This window comes from Halichoerus grypus, chromosome 15 (genome assembly GCF_964656455.1).
Source record: "Halichoerus grypus chromosome 15, mHalGry1.hap1.1, whole genome shotgun sequence".
In the NCBI taxonomy this organism is placed as follows: domain Eukaryota; kingdom Metazoa; phylum Chordata; class Mammalia; order Carnivora; family Phocidae; genus Halichoerus; species Halichoerus grypus.
The window spans coordinates 51415218-51437481 of NC_135726.1; the positions used below are offsets into that span (position 1 = coordinate 51415218).

General features: G+C 55.9%; 2 protein-coding genes and 1 long non-coding RNA gene across 13 annotated transcripts; 2 read left to right on the top strand and 1 right to left on the bottom strand.

Annotated features, from left to right (window-relative positions):
• Nucleotides 1–95: 95 nt before the first annotated feature.
• Nucleotides 96–5047, top strand: PPM1N (protein phosphatase, Mg2+/Mn2+ dependent 1N (putative)). 9 transcript variants are annotated; one of them, XM_036091501.2, is made up of 5 exons: nt 96–1941; nt 2515–2632; nt 2708–2813; nt 2902–2962; nt 4101–4302. In XM_036091501.2, exons 1-5 carry the CDS (start codon nt 1024–1026, stop codon nt 4167–4169), a joined length of 1272 nt encoding a protein of 423 aa, XP_035947394.2. In that variant the 5' UTR covers nt 96–1023; the 3' UTR covers nt 4170–4302. The 9 variants fall into 9 exon arrangements, with proteins under 9 accessions (XP_035947394.2, XP_077919899.1, XP_077919900.1 ...); XM_078063773.1 differs by having other exon boundaries at nt 2933–2962; XM_078063774.1 differs by having other exon boundaries at nt 2942–2962.
• Nucleotides 1845–9453, bottom strand: LOC144380333 (uncharacterized). The gene is made up of 3 exons (XR_013444440.1): nt 9075–9453; nt 3615–3738; nt 1845–1966 (listed from the first exon to the last, which is right to left on the bottom strand). It is a non-coding gene; the product is annotated as an uncharacterized LOC144380333 (long non-coding RNA).
• Nucleotides 7540–20817, top strand: VASP (vasodilator stimulated phosphoprotein). Of its 3 annotated transcripts, none has more exons than XM_036091505.2 (13): nt 7540–7672; nt 15130–15301; nt 15396–15561; nt 16624–16717; nt 17216–17265; nt 17385–17623; nt 17776–17876; nt 18462–18513; nt 18686–18719; nt 18935–18980; nt 19138–19228; nt 19793–19850; nt 19971–20817. In XM_036091505.2, exons 1-13 carry the CDS (start codon nt 7596–7598, stop codon nt 20006–20008), a joined length of 1218 nt encoding a protein of 405 aa, XP_035947398.2. In that variant the 5' UTR covers nt 7540–7595; the 3' UTR covers nt 20009–20817. The 3 variants fall into 3 exon arrangements, with proteins under 3 accessions (XP_035947398.2, XP_035947396.2, XP_035947400.1); XM_036091503.2 differs by having other exon boundaries at nt 7541–7672; nt 18683–18719; XM_036091507.2 differs by lacking the exon at nt 7540–7672 and adding an exon at nt 7939–8279 and having other exon boundaries at nt 18683–18719.
• Nucleotides 20818–22264: the final 1447 nt, after the last annotated feature.

Genomic DNA, 22264 nt, shown 5'->3' on the forward strand with positions numbered 1-22264 from the left:
GGCGGAGCCTGATGGGAGGGGGCGCGGCCTCTAGCGGAAGAGAGGAGGAGCCTAGGGTAGGGCAGAGGAATGGGCTCCCGGGGAGAATGGTGAAGGTGCCTAGAATGAGGGCGTGGATCTCAGAGTGGGTTGAGGCGGAGCTAGGGAAGGCATTCAAGAGAGGGTACCGATCCGCGGTAGGGTCCGAGCTGAGAACTTCAGAGGGAGTGGGTTAGGGGGCAGGAGAAACTATTCAGAAAGTTTGAGACAAGGGGAGGGGCTCAGATATGGGTGGGGCTTAAGTTAATTTATAATTATGCAGGGAGTTGGGCGGAGTCAAAGACCAAGAAGGTAGAGGCGGGGCCTAGAAAAAATAGGAAAATACAGGCAGGAGAGAGGGCGCGGCCCAGAAGGTAGACGTAACCTACCGAGAGGCCAGACTCGCCAGAATGTGAGGACTGGGACTGTAGTTAAGAGGCGGAGCTAAAACTGCGAAAATTAGGAGCGTCTGAGGCTGTGTGTTTGAATGGATGGGTGGGACCTGGAAAAGAAGCAACTGAAACCCTGGGGCAAGACCCAGAAGTGGAGGGGTCGAACGGAAAAAATAAAGGATTTAAAGATTTTGAAACTGGGGCCGGGACCACTGAGGTGGGAGGATTTTAGAGAGAGCAAAGCTGGGGACCCGAAGCTAAGAGTGTAGAGAACATGAATTCTAGAGTTCGTTTCCCTGCAGCACTGTTTACTTCTTTTATCACTCAGTTTCCTTTTCGGTAAATCGGAGATGATGTAAATAGTGGTAGCACATGGTAAGTGCTGTTTACTACTACTATTTTTCCGTGACCCAGATCCCAAACATCACTTTGTAGGTGCAAGAAAGAGGACACCCAAGAATCCGATCTCTCCTGGTAACTCCACTTGAGTGCAGGTCAAGGGCGCAGGAAGGAGATTTAGGTGGTTTAAAATCTCACAGTGGAGAGGATTAATGGAGTGTGGGGGCGGGGGCAGGTGCAGAGGGTGGAGGCTTCCTGATCCCAGGGCTGAAGGATGGCTGCCTTTGCCCGCCTGCTGGAGCGTCTCCTCTGGCCAGCTCGCAAAAAACAGGAGTCAGAAGAGGAAGAGGAGGAGGGGCACAGGACTCAGCACGGGCCTCGGTTGCTCCTGGACGCGCCGCGATGCGTCCAGCGGCCGCACGGGGGTGCGGCCGCGTCTTGTGGCCTGCGCTTCGGGGCGAGCGCTGTGCAAGGCTGGCGCGCGTACATGGAGGACGCGCATTGCGCTTGGCTCGAGCTGCCCGGGCTACCGCCAGGCTGGGCATTCTTTGCGGTCCTCGACGGCCACGGCGGGACGCGAGCTGCCCTCTTCGGCGCGCGCCACCTGCCGGGCCACGTGCTCGAGGCACTGGGCCCAGCGCCTGGCGAACCCGAGGGAGTGCGCGGGGCGCTACGCCAAGCCTTTCTGAGCGCAGACGCACGGCTGCGTGCGCTCTGGCCTCGGGGCGAGCCGGGGGGCTCCACAGCCGTGGCGTTGCTCGTCTCCCCGCGATTTCTGTACCTGGCGCACTGCGGTGACTCCCGAGCGATGCTGAGTCGCGCCGGCGCCGTGGCCTTCAGCACCGAGGACCATCGGCCCCTCCGGCCCCGGGAACGGGAGCGCATCCACAACGCGGGAGGCATCATCCACCGCCGGCGTCTCGAAGGCTCTCTGGCAGTATCCCGAGCGCTGGGCGACTTTGCTTACAAAGGGGCTCCGGGAAGGCCCCCTGAGCTGCAGCTCGTTTCCGCGGAACCTGAGGTGACCGCCCTGGCTCGCCAGGACGAGGACGAGTTCTTGCTATTGGCCTCCGACGGTGTGTGGGACGCGATGTCTGGCGCTGCCCTGGCGGGACTGGTGGCATCGCGCCTCTGCGTGGGCCTGGACCCGGAGCTTCTCTGCGCGCAGCTACTGGACACGTGTCTGTGCAAGGTCCTGAGGGCGGGGCTTGGAGTCACTGAGGGGAAGAATTTAAAGGATCTAGGGAGGAGGGATCTTGAGGGAGGGGCTCCCTCAAACTAGAGGGCTAAGACTCCACTAAAGGGCGTGGCCTGCCGGAGTGGGCAGGGCCAAAATATGGAGGGGGCGGAGACTCAGGGCTGTCTCGAAGCAAGATGGGAGAACCCTATAGAACTGGATAGGCAAGTGGGAGGGACTTAAGAGAAAGGGCGTGGTCTTTTGGAACGGACTGCTCTGGGTTTTAGGGTAAGATTAGTGCCAAAAGGGAGAGCAACAGGGCAGCGGAGTGGGAGGAGCTTCGGCGAAGGGGAGCGGTTCTCTGATAGAGTGAGGCTAGGACAGTGAAAGGAAGTGATCTAGATGACTGGTCCTGGTGGAAGGACTTGGTTTAGACAGGCAAGACTTGAGAGGAAGGGGCCGCACCAGATTGGGGAGGAGGGCACTAGAACTGAGATTGTTGGGAAGCTGCGCTTCCAAGGGCATGGAGCCCCGTGCGGGGGCATTCAGCCATGTCCCACCAGGCTCCCTTTTCCCCACTTTCTCCAGGGCAGCCTGGACAACATGACCTGCATCCTGGTCTGCTTCCCCGGGGCCCCCAGGCCTTGTGAGGAGGCGATCAGGAAGGAGCTAGCGGTGGACGCAGCCCTGGGCCGCAGGGTCGCCGGTGAGCAGGCTCCAGAAGCTTAGCGGGAGGGGTGGTCAGTGGGCAAGGACATCCACGTAATCCTTGCCTCCTCAGAGCTGTGTTCCTCTGCTCAGGAGCCCCCCAGCCTGAACACGGTTTTCTGGACTCTGGCCTCGGAGGACATCCCAGATTTACCTCCTGGGGGAGGGCTGTACTGCAAGTGAGTGTGTTGGGGGGGGGGGAGATGGGATGGGGGCAGGGGTGGTAGAAGGAGGGTCCCCTCCTGAGGGCCTCTCTCGGCTCTCCAGGGCTGCTGTCCTTGCTGAAGCTTATTCTCAGCTCTGCCAGGCCCCAGGACGCAACTGGCAGGTAAGGACCCTATGTTCTTGAATGTTTCTCTTGGAAGCCTGTAACCCAGCCCTCCTACCTCCTTTAGTGTTGGGGAAATTGAGGCCAGAGGAGACAAGGGACTTGCCTGGTATATTAATAAATTCTCACTCCTGGCTCTGAAGCGTTGTGCTAGACATGATGGGGGCAGGGGAGGGGGTAAGCAGAAGCAGAGAAGAGACTGCTCCTCTTCCGGAGACATGTGTCCCCTGCATTACTCTGTAAAGCCCCATCATCCCAAGCACCACCCCCTCCATCCATAAATAAGGCAAAAAACTTCCAGGAATGTTTATGACCAATCCCAAGCCCTGAATGTGCTGCAGAGACCACCGGGGACATCTCTGAGGATGGTCTGGGTCTTGGACAACAGAAGTGGTGAATCGGGCGCAGACAGAATTTGGAGCTGTCCGAAGAGGTGGTGGAGTCAGGGAGGAAATGGGAGGGAGGGAGCTGGGGCTCAAGCCCCCAGTCCTTTGCATGGCAGAGAAGGGAGTTCAGGTAAATAACCTGGAGGAGAAGGGGGGGCGGATTTTTGATAATTCCCCAGCAGCAGTAGGAGGTATTTGTCAGGATTGTTTGATTTGCAATTGACAGAAACCCAATTCCACATGGGAAAGCAAAACAGGGAACTTACTGGGTCATGTCATTGAAGACTTCAAGCACGGAAGGCATGACTACTCCAGTTGTCAGATGATGTCATCAGGAAGCACCTCTTAGTTTTACTTTCTCATCACTGACTTCATTTGCAGGCAGGATCTCTGCACAAGGTAGCAGAGAGTTGCAGTTCTAGCCTCCCATCCCAGGAGCCCAACATCCCCAGTGGAGAGAGTTCACCAGGTTCCTAGTAGCGGAAGCCCTGGTTCCACAGCTGGCTCTCATTGGCCACACTGGACCACATGTCTGACCAGTCACCGTGTCTCTGACTGGCCAGGCTGGGGTCACATGCCCACCCCTAGCGCTTGGGGCTGAGGTCCACTCCATCCAAACCAAATAGATTGGGAGATGGGGAATGGCGGCCCCTCAAAGGCAGATAGGAGTGGTGCTTCCAGAATAGAGGGGAGCAGATACTGAGAACCAAGAAGAGGTTCTTATTAGCCATTTCCCACCTTCTTTGTTACAGAAGGGCCCGAATGGGGCTGGAAAGCCCACTGGCACCCATTCAGACTCTTCCTTGGACTTGAAGCCCTGACAGCCGTTGCCCTTTGGGGATCCTCTGCCCAGCCGCGGCCTCAAAGGAACTAAGGAAGAGAACCTCTTCCCCAGCTACACAGACCAGCGGAAGGAAGACAAACGGATGGAGGAACCCCGGAATGCTTATTTCCCCTTCTCCTCCTTCCCTCTCACAGAAAGTCTTATGAGGGGAAATTCTACCCACCCTCTGAACTTAAAAAAAAAAGAAAGAAATAAAGAAAGAAAAAACCACCCCAAACCAAATCAAGTGTTTTTGAAATATTTTGAGCTGAATGGACCCTTGCGTGATCACCCAGTTCAATAACCTTCTCTTCCATTCCCATTTTTCATCTGTTTTGGGGGGAGTTAGGGGAGAGTATCTATTATTAAATTTTAATGATATATAACTGAAAATAAATTTCTCTTGTAGAAACAACAACAACAACAACCCAGACATTATTTGTCTTGTCATTTGGCAGATACGTACTGGGCACCTGCTGCGTGCCAGGCCCTGCTCACCGCCATCAACCGGGCGGAACCACTGAGATCCTGCCCCTCCCTCTCCCTGGGGGCCCACCTCCTCCTGTGTGTGGGGGAGACAGCGAACAAGGGAACTGATAATATCATTTCAGATACTGATAAGTGTCTCAAGGAAAATAAAACAGGACAGGGTGATAAGATGTCTAGGGGAGCTACTTTGCTTTTTTTTTTAATTGTATTTTTTTTTTGAATGGGGGGGAAGTTCACTTGGTTCAAAATTCAAAGGGTACAAAATGGTTTACAAAAATGAAAGGTCCTGGGATCAAGCCCCCAAGCGTTCAGCCGGGCTCCCTGCTCAGCAGGGAGCCTGCTTCTCCCTCTCCCTCTTCTCTCCCCCTGCTTGTGCTCTCTCTCTCTCTGTGTCAAATAAATAAATAAAATCTTTAAAAAAAAATGAAAAGTCTTGATCACTGAACCAGACAAAGCATTGCTGACCCATGAGACTAACACGTGAAAATATATTTAAAAATATTTCAATAAAACTGCCTGGCTGGCTCCGGGCTGCCCCTAAAAAAAAAAAAAAAGAAAGAAAAAAGAGAAGTCTTTCTCCCCCCTACTCCTTAGCCACTCAGTTTTCCACCTGGGGTTTTAAATAGGGGGATCAGGGAAGAACTCTGAGAAGGGGTCAGCCATGCAAATATGCCAGGGAAGAGTGTCCCCAGGCACAAGGAATAGCCAGTGCAAAAACCTAGAGGCTGGATGGAACGTGGCATTTTCAAGATGAGGCTTGGGATGTCTTGAGATGTCTATGACCATCAAATATTTGCCCATTCTCTATCCTATCAGTAACCAGTGTAATGAGTTTGGAGTGGATCTTTCCAGACCTTTTACTCTGCGTGTACACACATGTATGTGGTACCTTTGGTGTTTCCTTGCTTTTTTTCATACTGTGTATTACTTGGCAATTGTTTTTTTTTCCCCTCAGTAATATGTTTGAGACTACTTTCATGCCATTTACACACCTCATTTTTTTTCCGCTGCTGCCCAGCGCTGCAGACAAGGGGATCTACAATGCTTTCACTATCCATCCTCCTCTTGATGGACTTTTTTTTTAAAGATTTTATTTTTTTATTTGAAAGAGACAGAGAGAGCATGAGCAGCAGGGAGGGGCAGAAGGAGAGGGAGAAGCAGACCCTGCCGAGCAGAGAGCCCCACGTGGGACTCGATCCCAGGACCCCAAGATCATGACCTGAGCCAAAGGCAGACACTTAACGGACTGAGCCACCCAGGCGCCCCGTGATGGTCATTTAAACTATTCCCAATTTCTTGCTCTCACATCGCTGCTGCCACAAAGATCCTCGATCAGGTTTCCTGTGTACATATGCCAGTCTCTCTAGTGTAACGGGTCCTGCCACCTGTTTTGTACAGCACCTGAGCTAAGAATGGTTTTTACATTTTTAAAAGGATGGGAGGAAAAAGGGGAATATGTGAAAGAGACCCTATGTCTGATATGTCCCAAATATTTATTATTTGGACCTTTATAGAAAACTTTGCTGGGACGCCTGGGTGGCTCAGTCAGTTTGGCATCTGTCTTCGGCTCAGGTCATGATCTCAGGGTCCTAGGATCGAGCCCCGCATAGGGCTCCTTGCTCCGCGGGGAGCCTGCTTCTCCCTCTGCCTGCCCCTCCCCCTGCTCGTGCACGCGCGCGCGCGCGCGCTCTCTCTCTCTCTCTCTCTGATAAATAAATAAATAAATAAAATCTTAAAAGAGAAAAGAAAGGAAACTTTTCTGAACGAAGTGCAGGCGGCACGCAGAAGTACTAGCCCTCCCATTTCACAGATGGGAAAGCTGAGCCACAGAGAGGCGAAAAAAGTTGCCTGAGGTCACAAAGAACTGGGGTTCTCATTCTGTCGGATAAATGTGTGTTGAGCTGGTGTTCTGGGCCTGGCTGTATTGAGTGAGGCACAGAAACTGATCAAGTCTACCCCTGTCTCCGAAGAACTTACAGCTGAGGAAGACAGAGTGGGAAATAATTACAACCTAGGTGGCTTAGCGTTCAAGAACTCCCAGAGCAGGGTAGATAGGGGAGATTACTCAGTTCTTTCGAGAAGAATTAATGTCAGAGCATGGCCTCAAAGGATGAAGTGAAGAAGGTCAGAACAGCATCCAGGCAGAGGGCCAGGCTTGAATAAAGCCTGGGAAAGGTGATTCCTTTACCTGGTCAGCTGGGCCCTGCGAATTGTTGGTTTCGCACTCCTACCTCGCACCCAGGCACCACTGTGATTCTGAGGGCTCAGGCAAGAGGGCTGCGGCCCAGATTTACTCCTTACCTCCAGGCCTCAGTTTACCCATTTGTTAACGTTGCCCTGATGACTTCCCAGGCACCCTGCGCACGCCTAGGGCACCTGACCCGGGCCAGGTGGCGCTCTACGGGAGGGGAGGGGCCGCTAGTGGCGTCACATGGGGCGGGGCTTGCGGGACTCGCTGCGGAAGCCTGGGAGGCTGTTGGGGCTGAGCCCCAAGCCGCCGCGTGGGGGAGGGGGTTGCCAGGAGCCAGCACTAGGGTGGGTGCCCCTGCCTCCGCGCCCTCGTATTGCTGGATGATCCCGCCATCCTCTGCGGGTGAAACTGAGTCACGGCGGGGCGTGCGTGGGGAGAGGTCCGGGGGCTTTATACACACGGGAACCTGGAGTCCCATCCCCACCCAGGTCCAGCGCCGCACCCCCACCCCCACCCCTCGGCTGTGAGTCAGCGGCCGGCCGCGCCCCCTCGGCCCACTTCCTCCTCACCTTCCTGGGGCGGGCGGGGGGGGGGGGCGGTGAGAGGGATGGGACCCTCCCCGCCCATCCCCCTCCTGTGCTGGGAAAGGGGGCTTACCCCTTAGTAGCCCTTCATAAATTGGCAGAGAAGAGAGACATTGCGGGTCTGAAGGTAGCATTTAAGGGAGAAAATCTGAGAGAATCTATGTTTAAGCAGAGGAATCTCTTCGCCCCCCCGCAAACTGAGCAGAATGTGAAGAAATGGAGAAGTCGTTGGGGAAGGTGAGAAGAAATTGTGTCCTCATTAAGGTCCTCCTAAGAAATTTCCATCGTGGGAGAGAACGAGGGATCAGGAAGGATCCCTTACCTCCACCAAACTTGCCCCCTAATTTGGGGGTGACCCTCGGCGTGCATCTCTATGCAATAACGTTGGGGAAGAGGTAAATAGCGGAAGTCTAGGGTTCCGCGTTGCCCTTTTAAGCGCCCTTCACCCCCCACCCCACTGTCTTGAGGTTTCCGCGGCCCCTTTAAGGCGCAGGGCATTGTGGGTGCGGGGAGTGGAATTTTGGAACGAAATGTAGCGAAGAGAAGTACAGTAGTAAGAGTAACATTGTACCCGCCGCCGGCCGAGGGGGCGCGCCGGGGACGGGACGCCGCACCCCCTTCTGCCGCAGGGACCCCCGATCAAACCTCCGGAGGGAGGAGGCGCCTGAGGACCCGCCCCGGCCCCGTCCACGTTCCCCCCCAGGAAGCCGGACTCTATGGGGCGGGACCCTGGGGGAGACTGAGCAGAATCTGGAGCCAGCCCCGAACCCCTGAACCTTGAGCCAGGGGCGCCCCGGGAGCACCCACCCGTGGGTGCGCCGCCCTCCCGCTGAGCAGCCATGAGGTGAGCCCCGAACTGCCTCCAAACCCTTTCGCGCTCCGCGCGGGCTCCCCGCCCCGCCTTTGTCCCCCTCCCCCAGCTTGCTCCGGGCTGGAATTTGGGGACAGGGCACTGGGGGCCTCGGATTTGAGGCCGAGCCCCCTTGGACGAGTTCCAAATACTGACCACTTCGCCATGACTCCTAAGTCTTGGGGTGGTGCCTGTGAGGTTCTCCTGGGAGCCCTTAGATTTGGGGGCGCTCCGAGGACTCCCGAATTTATTAAAGACTTTTCAGAGAACCTCCAAGTTGGCAGATACTCCCTGCATGGAGGCCAGGATTTAGGCAGGGCTCAGACTCCCCCCAAATCTCAACTTGGGCTCTGGGAGGGATGGGGGGACCGGTTTGGGGGTCCCTGGGACCGGGAAGAGAGATTTGAGACGTAGACCTTGGCTTGCAGGGTCTCCCTTTACGTGGCGCTGGAAAAAGCCTTCCCAAGTGGGACCTCGCTTCTTAACTTCGGGGGTACTTAACCCCCTAAATTTGGGGGGCTCTCGTCCTCCTCTGGAGGTTGGTGCGGACGGACCCACGGACCCAGACGCAGCCTCGAGGGTCTGGTTGGGACTCCCCTCCCCCGCCGCTCCCCACCCACATTCTGCGTGAAACCAGCGGTGCCTAGGACGGAGCTCCAGTGCTCAGAGTGGAGGGCGGCTCCCCGGCCCCGGGCCAGAAGGGCGGCCCCTCGCCCCCACCTGCGCGGTCCTGGGGAGGGAGGGGGCGCGGCAGCTGGGGGAAGAGGGGCCTTTGTCTTCCTGACTCACCTGTCGAGACAGCTGGTGTCGGGGGGCGGGCAAGGAGTGCTGTGGGCCGGCTGCGTTCCCCACCACGCGCCTCCCCCTGCTCTCACCACCGCCCCCCTTCCTGGCCATCCCGAGCTGTGGGGTTGGGGGGGGGCGCTGTGAAGCTTCAAGGTCATAGCCCTCTCCCCTTGGGACCCAGGCTTCCAAGACTGTCCCAGCTATCTTCCCAAGAATTTAATTTTGGGGGTGGGGGGACCACCCAAAGGACCCAGGGATTTTGTCTTACCCAGTCCTCCCTCAGAACTCCGGGGCTCACCTGAGGGCGGGGCCAGTGTGGGCTGGGGGGCCAGAGGAGACCCTCCCCCACTCTCCCCTCCCCCTGGCCCCCCATAATCTCTCCCTTGGGGCCTGAGCCTGACAATACTATCTCCCTTCCTCCACTCTCTCAGGGACTTCCTGCCCCCAAAGCCCCCAGCTCGAGGGGGAGGCCCCCCGAGGAGGACTGGGGATTAACCCCCTCGTGCCCACATCCTCCCACTTCCCCCTACGGTCTCATGCCTCTGCCCTCTGACATCAAGAGTGGCATTGCTTTTTAGGACCATTAGACAGTCCCCTCCGCATGTGTCCCTTCTGATGTGAAAGTGTTGGAAAATTTGGAGCCAGGGGGCACCCACAGACACCCTCAGGGTCTCCTGCCTACCCCCATTATAGCAACATCTCTTCAAGGCCTGCCCTGGAGAGGGGGCATTTTTCGGGAGCCGGGCTCACTTCCCTCACCCTCTTCCCAGGGGACTCTCCTCTCCCACTGCTCCCCAGCCCCGCCCCTCGCCCCCCCCCCCCGCGTTTCCGGTCCCAGGCACCGTGGAAGGCGGATGGCGGATGTCCGAGTTACTGCTGCCTCACTCACTGTGAGACCGTAAAAGGGCAGGAGCAGTGTCTGGGCCGGCCTCCCGCCTCCCCTCCCCCAGTCCCGGAGGCCTTGGCCCTCCCACAGGGCCCCCCTACTGTTGGATGCGGCCAAACCTCCCACCTCCTGGGGTGGGGGGTGGGCAGGAGTTGAGTTGCGGTGTGTCCCACCAGAGGGTTACTCCCACCTCCCCGAGGGGTCTTCCCTGCTGATGGCCACACCTAACTTGCTGGGCTGTGCCCCCTCTTCCAGGACAGCTAGGATTCAAAAAGACCCATGCCCCTGTATGAGGGCAGCTGGGGAAACTGAGTCTCAAAGAGAGAAAGGTCTGACCCGAGATCCCTGAGCAGTTCACAGGCAGTGTTGAGGGGAGGGGAGGAGACTGGGATCCTCTGATTTCTGTCTGGTTTGGCCGGGGACAGCCTTGGGGGCAGTTGGAAGGATGTTAAAATGGAAAATTACAAGATATAGTTCTTTTTCTCCCAGTTTGACAAATATTTGTTGAGTGTCTGCTGTGTGCGAGACTCAGCTGGAATTCTGGGAAGGCTGAGAAAGGGGGCAGAGGTCTGAGAATCTCAGGGCAGAAGGGACTCGGGAAGTATTTGGGTCCATTTCTTTTCCTCTTCCAGTAATGGTAATTATTGTTACCTTAAACACATTTTTTTTTAAGTAATAGTAAGAGACCATTTGATCAAACATCTACTCTGTGCCAGGCACTGTGTTATTATGACTGACCCCCTCCATGGGACAACTGAGGCACAGAGAAATTAAGTAAATCACCTATTAAAGTCAGTTTGGAAGTAGGCAACTCTGGATTTGAATTTAGGGCGGTCTCCAGACTATTATGCTATGACAGAAAAAGGAAAATAAAACCTGTAATGGTCTTAAAAAAAAAACCACAGGTAACGTGTTTTCGCTATATGAACACTTAAGATAACGCAGATAAGCAAAAAGAACCCTTTACCTTTCCGTTCATTTATGGGAAACTGAGGCTTATGGGAAACTGAGGGGAGGAGGGATGAAAATGAACCCACACAAACCCAAAGACCCTAGATCTGTTCCTTACCCAGGCTTGCTGCAAACACTTGCAGTTTGGAAGGGCTGTAGTCGTGTGCCCATGGGGTGCTGGGGAGTGGATTATAAGTTTTATGGTTTAAAGAGGCTGCGGGGTAAATCCTGAGGTGGGGAATGAAGGGGTGAGCGAAGAGCAAGCCTCTAATCTGGAAGGCTTGAGTAAACCAGAGTGACTATGCTTGATTGCCTCCAGTGATGAGAAACCCTCTTCCTCCTGTTTTGACGCTCAGCTGCCTGAGCAGAGTGTGCCAAGTTCCAGGTCCTGAGCTTAGGGCTTTTCTTATCTCTGTGAATCCTTACAGCAAACCCAGTGAGTTCTGGTTTCCAGGGCTAGAAACTGCAGCTCAGAGATTTGAAGCCACATAGCAAGGGAGTGACTTGCACCCTTTGTCACCCGCCACATGTTGGAGAGTCTTCCAGAACGGAGGGACTTCTGGGGGCAGGTGTGGGGTCCTGGGCTGGCTGGGAATGTCAAATAGAGGGCAGAACTTGCGAATCAGGCGCATCCCCGTTTCGGACCCACTCCCTGCCTCCCGGGCTGTGGGATTTTTCCATTCAAGCTTTTGTCTGGTTTAGAGTTTTGCATTTTGAACTTAAGTACTGAATTAGTGTTTTCTAGATAATACGGGCGCCCCCCCCCCCCCCCCCCCCGTCCCCCGTGGTTGAAAAAGAAAAGAAATAAGCAATTCAAAAGGGTAAACAGCACAAAACATCCATTTCCTCCCTCCTTCCTCAGGCCCCGCGGCAGCCCTCCCGGCTATCCTCCTGAGAAGCTGCCTCTGCTTATATCACCTCACCCCCCAGTGTGCGGATGTATTTGCATCCCCTCACTTTTTTTTTTTTTTAAACCTCTGATACACACCAGTTTATACCTCGCCTCTTAAGATATTCAGCTTAGCTCTTTCCTCCTCTTTAAATGAGGTTAAGAGGGGCGCCTGGGTGGCTCAGTCGTTAAGCGTCTGCCTTCGGCTCGGGTCATGATCCCAGGGTCCTGGGATCGAGCCCCGCATTAGGCTCCCTGCTCCGCGGGAAGCCTGCTTCTCCCTCTCCCACTCCCCCTGCTTGTGTTCCCTCTCTCGCTGTGTCTCTCTGTCAGATAAATAAATAAAATCTTTAAAATAAATAAATAAATAAATGAGGTTAAGAACTTGGGTAGACCAGGGTTCGAATATGAGCCCCTCCGCGCTCTTGCTAAATGACCTGGGACAAGTGTCTTCACCTCTCTGTGCCCACGGTTGCTCATCTGTTAAAAGGGTAAGCACCAGAGCCCATGCCGTGAGGTCATGTGCAAATGGGGGCCCAGTACCTAAAACAGTGTCTGGGGCACAAGCTAACCCATAAACGTCAGCGCCTCTGTTGAGAGAGGTTTTCCTTTTAACGATGAACAACTAAGTGGCTAATTTGGCAACTGTTGATTACCTACTGTGTGCCCGGCACCATTCTGGGTTGTGAACACAGCAGGGAACAGAAAGAAAAAGAATCTCTGCCCTGACAGTTTGGTAGGGGAGACAGGGATCCGTCAGGTAGGATCCCTGCGGTGAAATATGGAACTCGAGACCAGAAGGAGTTTTTCTAGATAGGGTAGTCAGGGAGTGCTTCTCAGAAGAGGCGACACGTAAGCAGAGACCCGAAGGAGGTGAGAATACAGGTTGAGGAAGAACAAACGCACAGGCCCGAGGGGGTAATCTGTCTGGCATGCTGAAGGAGCAGCATGGAGGGCAGTGGGGCTGGAATGGCAAGCTCGAGGGAGGGAAGGGATGAGATCAGAGGTCACACAGCTCACGCAGACCACAGAGAGAACTTGGTTTTTTTTCTGCGGGGAGCCACGGGAGCTTTCCGAGAAGAGGAGGGACACGATCTGACTTGTGTTCTTTTTTTTTTTTTTTTTTTTTTTTTTTAAAGATTTTATTTATTTATTTGAGAGAGAGAGAACGAGAGACAGAGAGCATGAGAGGGAGGAGGGTCAGAGGGAGAAGCAGACTCCCCGCCGAGCAGGGAGCCCGATGCGGGACTCGATCCCGGGACTCCAGGATCATGACCTGAGCCGAAGGCAGTCGCTTAACCAACTGAGCCACCCAGGCGCCCCTGACTTGTGTTCTAACAGGATCCTTGTGCTGTAATGGGGACACTGTGGCCTGGAGAGGGGCAGGACCAGCCTAGGGTCACTCAGCAGACGCCCAGTTCTCCCGCCAGGCCAGACACTCAGCAGGGCAGGGCTGCTTGGGAGAGCAAAGTGCAGCCAGGGTTGGGGTAGCAACTGTAGCCCGCCCCGGGCGCCTGGCCAGAGTCTGCCCTGGGTGTGGGTGGCAGGTGTGGGCGAGGTCTTCACCCTGCCCTGCCAGAAGCAGCGGGAGCCAGAAACAGTCCCCGAGGCTGCACTTGTCTGGAAACAGCACCTGATATTTGGGTAGGGCCCACGCAGTCTCCGGTGGTTAAGACCGGGACCTGAGAGCCAGGTGGCCTGGGTTCAAATCCTCGCTCTGCTGCTTACCAGCTGTGTGATCCTGGGCAAGTCACTCAACCTCTCTGGGCCTCACTTGCAAAACGAAGATGAAAGAGTGCCCCGCTTGGAGGGCTGCAGTGAGAATAAAATGAGTGCTTTTGGAAAGGGCTTAGGGGTGTCTTAACTAGCTGAAGGGCCCGGTAAGAGGGAGGTGCCGCAATTGTATAAACTTTTGGGGAGGAACGGGGGGCTCAGCTTCCTGGCCTGGGAACTGGGGAGCTGGGTCTGCCGAGGGGCTTTCCCTGCCCTGCGCTTTACAACATTAGCATCTTGCCCCAGCCCCCAGTCCTGGCCGAGACGGAGCTACTGCTGGGTATAATTTATCTCCCCGGAAACCCCTGACCACCAACTTCCTCTTTTCAGGAAAAAGTCTGCTGGGGGGTGGGGTGGGGACTAGTGCTTCCCCCTGGTCTATGTGTGACCTTGGGCAAGTCACTTCCCATCTGGAAGCCTGAGTTTCCTCACTGGGGGGAGGGGGCTGGAACCAACCCAGAAGGACTGGTGGGGGCTCCGGAGGGATGCGGCTGTCTGGCTCCCCAGCGGTGTCTTCTGTTCAGGGTGCCGTGAAAGGGATGCTGATAGTTATAAGCACTCAGTATGTGCCAGGCACCGTGCCAAGAGCTTTCTGTGCCCAGACTCCATTTACTCCTCCCACTGCCCTGGGAGTCTGCTGGAAGGTCCCCACTTTGCAGGCAAGGAAGAGTTACCTGGCTGGGAAGGTGGCTTCCCTGAATCACATGGAGTAGGTGTCTCAGCGAGGACTTGAACCTAGGTCTGGATGTTCGATCCTGAACTCTGAACCAGTTTCCTGACCCCTCCCTGCCAAGGCTGAGTCAGATGTTGCTTTCTCCAGGAAGGCCTCCCTGACCCCCAGGCCAGGGCAGGTGCTCCTTCTGGGCACCCCCGCCCTGGCCTTGGGTTGGCACTGTCTGGGGACGGGGCCATCTCCTGCCCTGGAGGGCGGGGCCGGGACTGTCTGGATCACTGCCCAAGACTTCGGCTTGTCGAGCAGGGAGTGTCTGCCGATGGCCGCTGGTGCCCGGGGAGCCGGATGGATGGGGCGTAGGAGCCTGGGATCCGGCATCCAGGCCCAGCGTACTGCAGACCTCACCCTTCCCCTCCCTGAGCCTCGGCTTCCTCTTCTGAGCTGAGCAGGGAGGGGGGGCTGGGGGACTGGTCAAGCACCTTGGCAGAGACAGGGAAACTGAGTCTGACAGCACCAGGCAGGGGCTAGTCCCCAGTGCTGCCCAGAGCTCCTGCTGGGTCCCCACCATCCTGGCTCTCTCACCTGTGGTCCCCTGCCTCTGTCTGTCTCCCAACCCTGTCTTCCTCCATCTGCCTGTCCGTCTGTCTTACTCCCTTCCGTGCTTGTCTGTCTGCCTCTCCAGCCCCTGCCTTTCCGCTTGTTCCCTCCCCCATGCCCGGTCTGTCTGTCTCTGTCTCTCCCCTCCCGGGGTGTCTCCCTCCCCCTCACATGCCGGGAAGCTCTGAATGTCCCTGGGAGAGCCAGACGCAGGTGACCGGCCCCTTGGAGGGTGGGGGGCCGTGCTCCCCTCCACTAACCCGCCCTTCGCCCTCCCCCCTCCCCGCAGTGAGACGGTTATCTGCTCCAGCTGGGCCACTGTGATGCTTTATGATGACAGCAACAAGCGATGGCAGCCGGCAGGCACGGGGCCCCAGGCTTTCAGCCGCGTCCAGATCTACCACAACCCAACAGCCAATACCTTCCGGGTTGTCGGCTGGAAGATGCAGCCAGAACAGCAGGTGAGGCCTCTGCCTGCCCCTCCCTCTCCCTCTGCAGGCTGCGGCCCGCACCCTGCACCCCCCCATCCTCACCCACCTTTCCCCTCCCACCCAGGTGGTCATCAACTGTGCCATCGTCCGGGGTATCAAGTATAACCAGGCCACCCCCAGCTTCCACCAGTGGCGCGATGCCCGCCAGGTCTGGGGCCTCAACTTCGGGAGCAAGGAGGACGCAGCGCAGTTCGCGGCGGCCATGGCCAGCGCCCTAGAGGCATTGGAAGGTGAGAGAGTGGCGGGGGGGGCCGCCGCGTTGCCACCCCCAAATTAGCCTTCATTCTCATTAATTGCTATTGCCCTGCCACCGCGGAGAATTATGGGGAGGACTTTGCAGAGGCTCCTGTGTGCCCCACGCGCTCCGGCGTATAAAACGCACGATGCCTAAGGGGATGCTTTTACACATGCACACTCCCAGGTGACCGCCTCCCCGATCCAGATCCAGATCCAGATCCTTCCAGCCCCCAGAAGGCTCCCTGTGCCCTTTCACTAGGTAGCCGTTGTAGTGACAGGTCATCAGTTCGTTTTCTGGCCTCATTATTAAGAGAAAGATCTCCCGTTGGGATTTCTTAAACGTGAGCACGCACACGCAGCCCCGGGGCAGGTGGGTGAGTGCAGATTCTGGTTCAGATGGGCCGGGGCGCGGCCTGAGCCTCCGCATTTGTAACCAGCGCCCTGGGGATGAGGCTGCCAGTCCACAGACACAGTACTCTGAGGGGCGAGACTTTAGGAGACCACGGTGCATCCAGGGTCAGGGGGGACTGCTGTCGGACTTCGCATCCCCCCAGTGGCAGAGGCATTTCCTTCCTGGGGCAACCTCAGTGCCAGTGGGGAAGGGCTTGCTTGGCTGGGGGGCCAGAAAAGCACGGTGGGTAGTTTAGGTTGTGGGAGCCAGAGGCCTGGAGGTGGGTGAGAAAGAGGCTTCCAACCTTTCCAGCGAGTTCTTGGACTGGGGTCTGAGTGGCGGTGACCGTGGTTAAGAGCCCGGATGCTAGAAATCAGCCTGAATCGTTCTTGTTCACGCAAATTCTGGTATGCAAGAATGGGGCAGGTGACTGCCCGCTGTGGGCCTTCGATGGGAATCCTCACAGCACCCGCCTCATACCTGCTCAGTCAAGGGAGGCTGGTGCCGACCCGCAACGCACACTCCAGCCCGAGGGTCAGGGTCCTGGAGGAAGAAGGAAGCGAGCGCCTCTGGGAGAGATTCCTGGGAGAGCTGAGGGAGAGTGTCAGCGGGTGGGGCAGAGTTCTGGGGTTGACTCACCACGCTTTTCTACTCTCGCCTTCAGGAGGGGGGCCTCCGCCACCCCCACCACCTGTGGCACCTTCCACCTGGTCCGTCCAGAACGGTCCCGCCCCCGAGGAGATGGAGCAGCAAAGGAGGTGGGGCCAGCCCCTGGGTGGAGAACCTTACCAGCACCAGAGTTCTAGGATATTCCAGAACCCCTGCCTCCCAGAGTCCAGAACGCTCCAACGTTCGGTTTCCAGAATGTTCTTACTACTCCCAGGGGGCTAGAAATGAAGGGCTTTCAGAAAACCCCACTTCCTGGAGTCCGAGAAACGCCCAACAACCCAGAGTTGCAGAACATTCTGACCCCTCAAATCCTGGTCCCCCACATTCCCAGAGTCCAAAAGTTGGTTGTTTAAGAGATCTTGGGCATTTTGTAATTCACATGTCCTTGACAGTCTGATGACTCCAATGCTAAGGTCTCGGTCCCACCCTGTCCCTACCCTTCCCCCATCTCTTTCCTGGGCCCCTGGGGGAGGAAGGCAAGGGCAGGGATTGGCAGTCAGCCTCCCTGGAGATCTGGGAGAGGAGCTGGGAGGTTGCTGGTCATCCTTGGGCCCCAGAGTGACGGCAGCTCCATCACCCCTTCTCAGGCAACAGCCAGGCCCACCGGAGCACATGGAGCGCCGAGTCTCCAATGCAGGTGATTGCTTGGTGGCCTTGGGGGGGTGGGGGGGAGCTCCCCGAGGAGGGGGTGGGCCAGCTGGACAGCAAGGAGTGAGGCTCCTCTCTTAGCACCCTCCTTTTCTATGTTTCTTCCAGGAGGCCCACCTGCTGCCCCAGCTGGGGGACCACCCCCACCTCCAGGACCTCCTCCTCCTCCTGGTCCCCCCCCACCCCCTGGTGCCCCCTCAGGGGTCTCGGCCGCAGGGCACGGAGCAGGGGGAGGCCCACCCCCTGCGCCCCCTCTCCCCACAGCACAAGGCCCCAGTGGTGGGGGAACAGGGGCCCCCGGGCTTGCGGCGGCCATTGCTGGAGCGAAACTCAGGAAAGTCAGCAAGGTGAGGGGGCCATGCGGGGCAGGATGTGGGGTGATGGCCCTGATGGAATAATGGGATGAGGCCAGAGTTTCTGGGGATGGGGGTGTCACAGGAGGGCTGGGGGGGCCAAGAGGCCCGCCCATAAAGCCCCCTCCTCTTTGTAATTTCTCCAGCAGGAGGAGGCCTCAGGGGGGCCCTCAGCCCCCAAAGCAGAGAGCAGTCGGAGCACGGGTGGGGGGCTGATGGAAGAGATGAACGCCATGCTGGCCCGGAGGTGAGCCTGAGCCTGGAGCCTAGAGCCGTCAGTGCCTTGGAAAGCTCTGGGAAGAAACCCCTCAGACCAGCAGTTACCACCTGGAGATTGCAGTTCAGTAGGGCGAGGTTGGGGGAGGGCTCAGATTCCCGCCTGGTTTGTTTCTTTGGGTGAAAGTTCCCTCTTTGACAGGCAGGTTTGGGATAGAATGCTGGAGATTCCATTCTCCTGAGATGGCTGAGGTTTGGAACCACCTAGGTAGCCTCCAGAATGTTCTGAAACCCAGAATTCTAGGACCTCAGGGGGTCTCCCCTGAGGAGATCCTGCCTCAGAATCTTGGAAACTCAGATTCCTAGAATCCCAGCCGTCTAAGACAGAGACTTCCTCCCACTCTTAGGATTTTGTGATTCCCAAATGTGAGAATCGTAAACCCCCACTCCAGTTGGAGAACAGCACTTTCCTTAACTTCTAAAAACTCCAGTTTCCTTAGCCTTGGAGAATTCCAGAACACTACACCTTAGACTCCACCTTTCTAGAACTCTGATAAGAATGACTAGTGGCTGAGGGAGGGCTGAAGTCACCTGTTTTTGCCTGTCCCTCCTGCAGAAGGAAAGCCACACAAGTTGGGGAGAAACCCCCCAAGGATGAATCTGCCAATGTGAGTTAGGGGCTCTTCCTGCCATACGCACCTTAGGCTGTACCATTCGGGCAGGGCTACTGGGGCAGGGCTACTGGGGAGGGCCGGGTGTGTGATAGGAATGGGCGGGGCTTGAAGCCGGAGGAGGAGAATGAGCCGTGGGTCTCATGACAGTTTTATTTCCCACCAGCAGGAGGAGCCAGAGGCCAGAGTCCCAGCCCAGAGTGGTAAGTGAGCCAGTTTAGCTGCTGGAACTCTTAAGTCAGGGTGCCCTGTTCTCACGTGGAACGCCCCCTCATGGGGGGAGTCTGTGCAAACAATGCTGGGGATTGTAGTCTCCTAAGAAGGTTCTTTGAACAGGGGCTGATGGGGCTGGGGGGAAAGATGGAGGCGGGGCATTCCTTGTCCCTGATCTCTTCCTGATTTGTCGCCTTTCCCCCAGAACCTGTGCGGAGACCTTGGGAGAAGAACAGCACAACCTTGCCAAGGTGGGCCATCCATGCTGCTCCTCCCCCCCCCCCCGAAAAAGATGAGATTTGCCAAATTTGTAGGAAGGAACACAATGCGACCCCCGGAATGGGAAGCAGGGGAGGCAGACCCTCTCTCTAACCTCGTTTCTGTTCCAAACCACACTGACTCTCCTAGGATGAAGTCCTCTTCTTCTGGGACCACTTCCGAGGCCCACCCCTCTACGCCCAGCTCCAGTGATGAGTCCGACCTGGAGAGAGTGAAACAGGTAGCTTGGGGAGGGGCCCGGAGGGGGAAGTTTGGGGGCTAGAAAGGGGCCACAGGAAGAAAGGAGATCTGCGTCCAAACTCATAACACCGACCTGCCCTGTGATTCTATGAAAAGGCCTCAGAAACCTCAGTTTTCCAGCTTGAGAAAGGGAGAGATTGAATCAGATCAGGGATGACACACATACCACAGCCTCCTTTTCCCAGTGCCGGGGACAGACCTTACTAATCTATCACTGCACTCATTCCTGATGAGTACCCAGAGTCCTTTCCAGCACACTAGGCCCAGGTAGCCAGCACCAACTGGAATTGGCAGGAGAGTGGAATGTATTTGCCAGCGCTGGTACTGGATGCTCTCCAGTCCTTTTCATCTGGCTCCAAGGATCCAGAATTTTCCCCTAGAATCCTCCAGTCACTCTGTGGCCTTATCATTGATGTCACTGTGGGGGGGGGGATGGGGGGAGTCTTGAACCTTCTTCCTCTGGCCCTTCGGTCATTAAGAAAGGGCGGCTTCATTTCTGCAAGTCCAGGCACCCTTCCTCATTGGTTGCACCCATTATTTCCAGGAGCTTCTGGAAGAGGTGAGGAAGGAACTACAGAAAGTAAAAGAGGAGATCATTGAAGGTGAGGTTTTTATTTTAAACATTTACTTTGGAGGCATCGTGTCTCCCGGAAAGGGTCCTGTATGGGAAGGGAAGGCAGAAGAGGCTCTTCTGCCCCTGACCTCTGCCGGTTTTCTTCCAGCGTTTGTCCAGGAGCTGAGGAAGCGGGGTTCCCCCTGACCACAGGGCCCTGGAAGATCTCATATCTCCTTTCTGCACACCCCGCCTGTCACCCCGCTTTCCCTGCCTCAACTTGACTTGGAATTGGCTGAAGACTACACAGGAATGCATCTTCCCCACTCCCCGTCCTACTTGGAAAATTCCAAAGGGGTGTGGCTTCCTTGGCTCCACGCCCATACCCATACTGGCTGCTGATTGGCTGGGGAGGCCCCCACCCTTTGCTCCCTTTGGTCCTTCCCCTCCGCCATCCCCTTGGGGCTGGTTCCTCTGCTGGGGATGTACCAATTAACCCCACAGTAAGGGGGAAGGAAGGAGGGAATTTCACATTCCCTTGTTCTAGATTCACTTTAACGCTTAATGCCTTCGAATTTTTTTTTTTAAGAAAAAAAAATATATATATATTTAGGTTGTGGGGAAAGGGAAATTTTGTTTCTCTTTGATTTTGATAAAATAGGGGTGTGGGGAGTTTTTAAATGCTGTACCCCAGGCTTGTCCCATTTGGGGCAGCTATTTAAGGGGGGGGATGACCCACCAGGCTGGGGGCACCTCCCTCACCCCCACCCCAGGGAGCTCCCTTCCCTTTGGCTCCTTCCCCTTTTCTATGAGGAATTAAGATGCTATAACTTTTTGGAACCTCAGTTTTTTGGTTTTTTATTTGGGTAGGTTTTGGGGTCCAGGCCATTTTTACCCCCTGGGGAAAATAAGATGAGGGAGAAAGGAAAAGGGGAGGAAACCTCTCCTCTCCCACCTTCACCTTTAGCTTCTTGAAAATGGGCCCCGATGGAATAAATCTGCCAGTTTTTTATAAATGTGAAGATTTCTGGATTGATTTCAAAGGGCTGCTCTGATAAGGATGGGGGTGGGGTGTGCCCCTCCCATAGTAATCCACCTTACCCTCCTCCTCTTCCTTCCCACCCTGCACCTGTTCCAGTTCCCACGCTCCGGCAACCAATCTACCACCCTGAGAAACCTAAGGACAGTCCCTCACTGTGTGGCATCGGGCAAGTCCCTTTGCTACCCCGGGGGCCTCAGTTTCCCCATCTGGGAAACACATTATAGGATGGACTCTGCCTGGTTCCTATGGGAATCCTCCCAGCTTCTCTGCTAAAACCAATGAGCCTTATACCCATTTTGCAGATGTACGCCATGGTTCTCAGACACATTCTTAAAGATGACTTCTTTACCCCAGAGCTCGTTTAATTATAAAATACTTACAGTCTTAAAAAAATAGAATTCAGAAATCACAGAGCTCATACACACCCCCTTCAGTGGTTCAGTGGGTGGGCAGGGGGTAGGTGGGGTAGATAATCCTGCCTGGTCGGAATATTCCATTTGGATGGGGGTGGGGAACTTCAGGGCTGAGGGGCAGGTGGTCCCACTGAAGGAAGCCTTTGTAGGAAGGAGGGTGAGGGTGGGCTGGGTGACCAGTCCAAGGGCAAGAAGGAAGAAGGAATCCCTGAGTACTCAAGAGCGGGTTTGGATGAGGGATGTGACAAGTGCCCTCATGTAGTAGGGGAACAGGTGGGGGTTCCTATGAGGGGCTAGTAGAGGAAAGTGGACAAGGACAACAGTAGGTCCAGAACTTCAGACAGGTAAACAAAGCTGAGACCAAAACACAGAATGGTTCATCCCTAGGCAGGACCGATTTTTCTACCCAGAGGACCAAGTCCTGCTGGAACAGACCATAGAAGGCGAGGAGACCCTGCCCAACCTTTCCATGGGTTATGGCACACACTAAAGTGGGCTATCTGTTGGGATGATCCACGGGAGGGGATGACCAACTGAGGTACCAATGGATGGTGGACTGAAGGCAGGGGCCATGGGGGATCTCGCTGGAGCTAAGACACTCCAAGATCCATCCCTCTCTGCCCCCTCCAAAGTGAGGTAGATGGAAAATGATGGGGCCCACAGTCTCCCGGGAGTTTACATTTTCGTTACAATGTTCTTTACCGATGAAGAAAGGGGAAAGGGTGTTCTGGTGTAATGGATAATGGATGGGGCGGGAGAGCCACTCAGATAAGTGGAAGTGTGAGTGACAGAATGAGTTAGCTAGGTCCGTGTGCCCTGCTGGCCCACCTAGTAGTGGGTGGGTGGGTGGGTGGGATCCAATGGAAGACAATGTCTTCCCATTACAAACTGCTAAATCAGTGGACTAGGGGTGGGGGTGAGGTGGAGGGGGGGGTGGGCAATGGGACTCCTGTTGGAACATTCCACTAATGGGTGGAGGAGCCCCTGCGGAAGGTACCATTGGGCAGG

What these genes read in the sequence shown, in the direction of transcription:
- PPM1N (XM_078063772.1), top strand. Translation starts at nt 1,024, where the DNA reads ATGGCTGCCTTTGCCCGCCTGCTGGAGCGTCTCCTCTGGCCAGCTCGC. An exon ending in TGGACACGTGTCTGTGCAAG is followed by an intron (nt 1,942 to 2,514) that starts GTCCTGAGGGCG and finishes CACTTTCTCCAG; the next exon opens with GGCAGCCTGGACAACATGAC. An exon ending in CCTGGGCCGCAGGGTCGCCG is followed by an intron (nt 2,633 to 2,707) that starts GTGAGCAGGCTC and finishes TTGCCTCCTCAG; the next exon opens with AGCTGTGTTCCTCTGCTCAG.
- VASP (XM_036091503.2), top strand. Translation starts at nt 7,596, where the DNA reads ATGTTTAAGCAGAGGAATCTCTTCGCCCCCCCGCAAACTGAGCAGAAT. An exon ending in AACGCCATGCTGGCCCGGAG is followed by an intron (nt 17,877 to 18,461) that starts GTGAGCCTGAGC and finishes TCCCTCCTGCAG; the next exon opens with AAGGAAAGCCACACAAGTTG. An exon ending in CCAAGGATGAATCTGCCAAT is followed by an intron (nt 18,514 to 18,682) that starts GTGAGTTAGGGG and finishes ATTTCCCACCAG; the next exon opens with CAGGAGGAGCCAGAGGCCAG.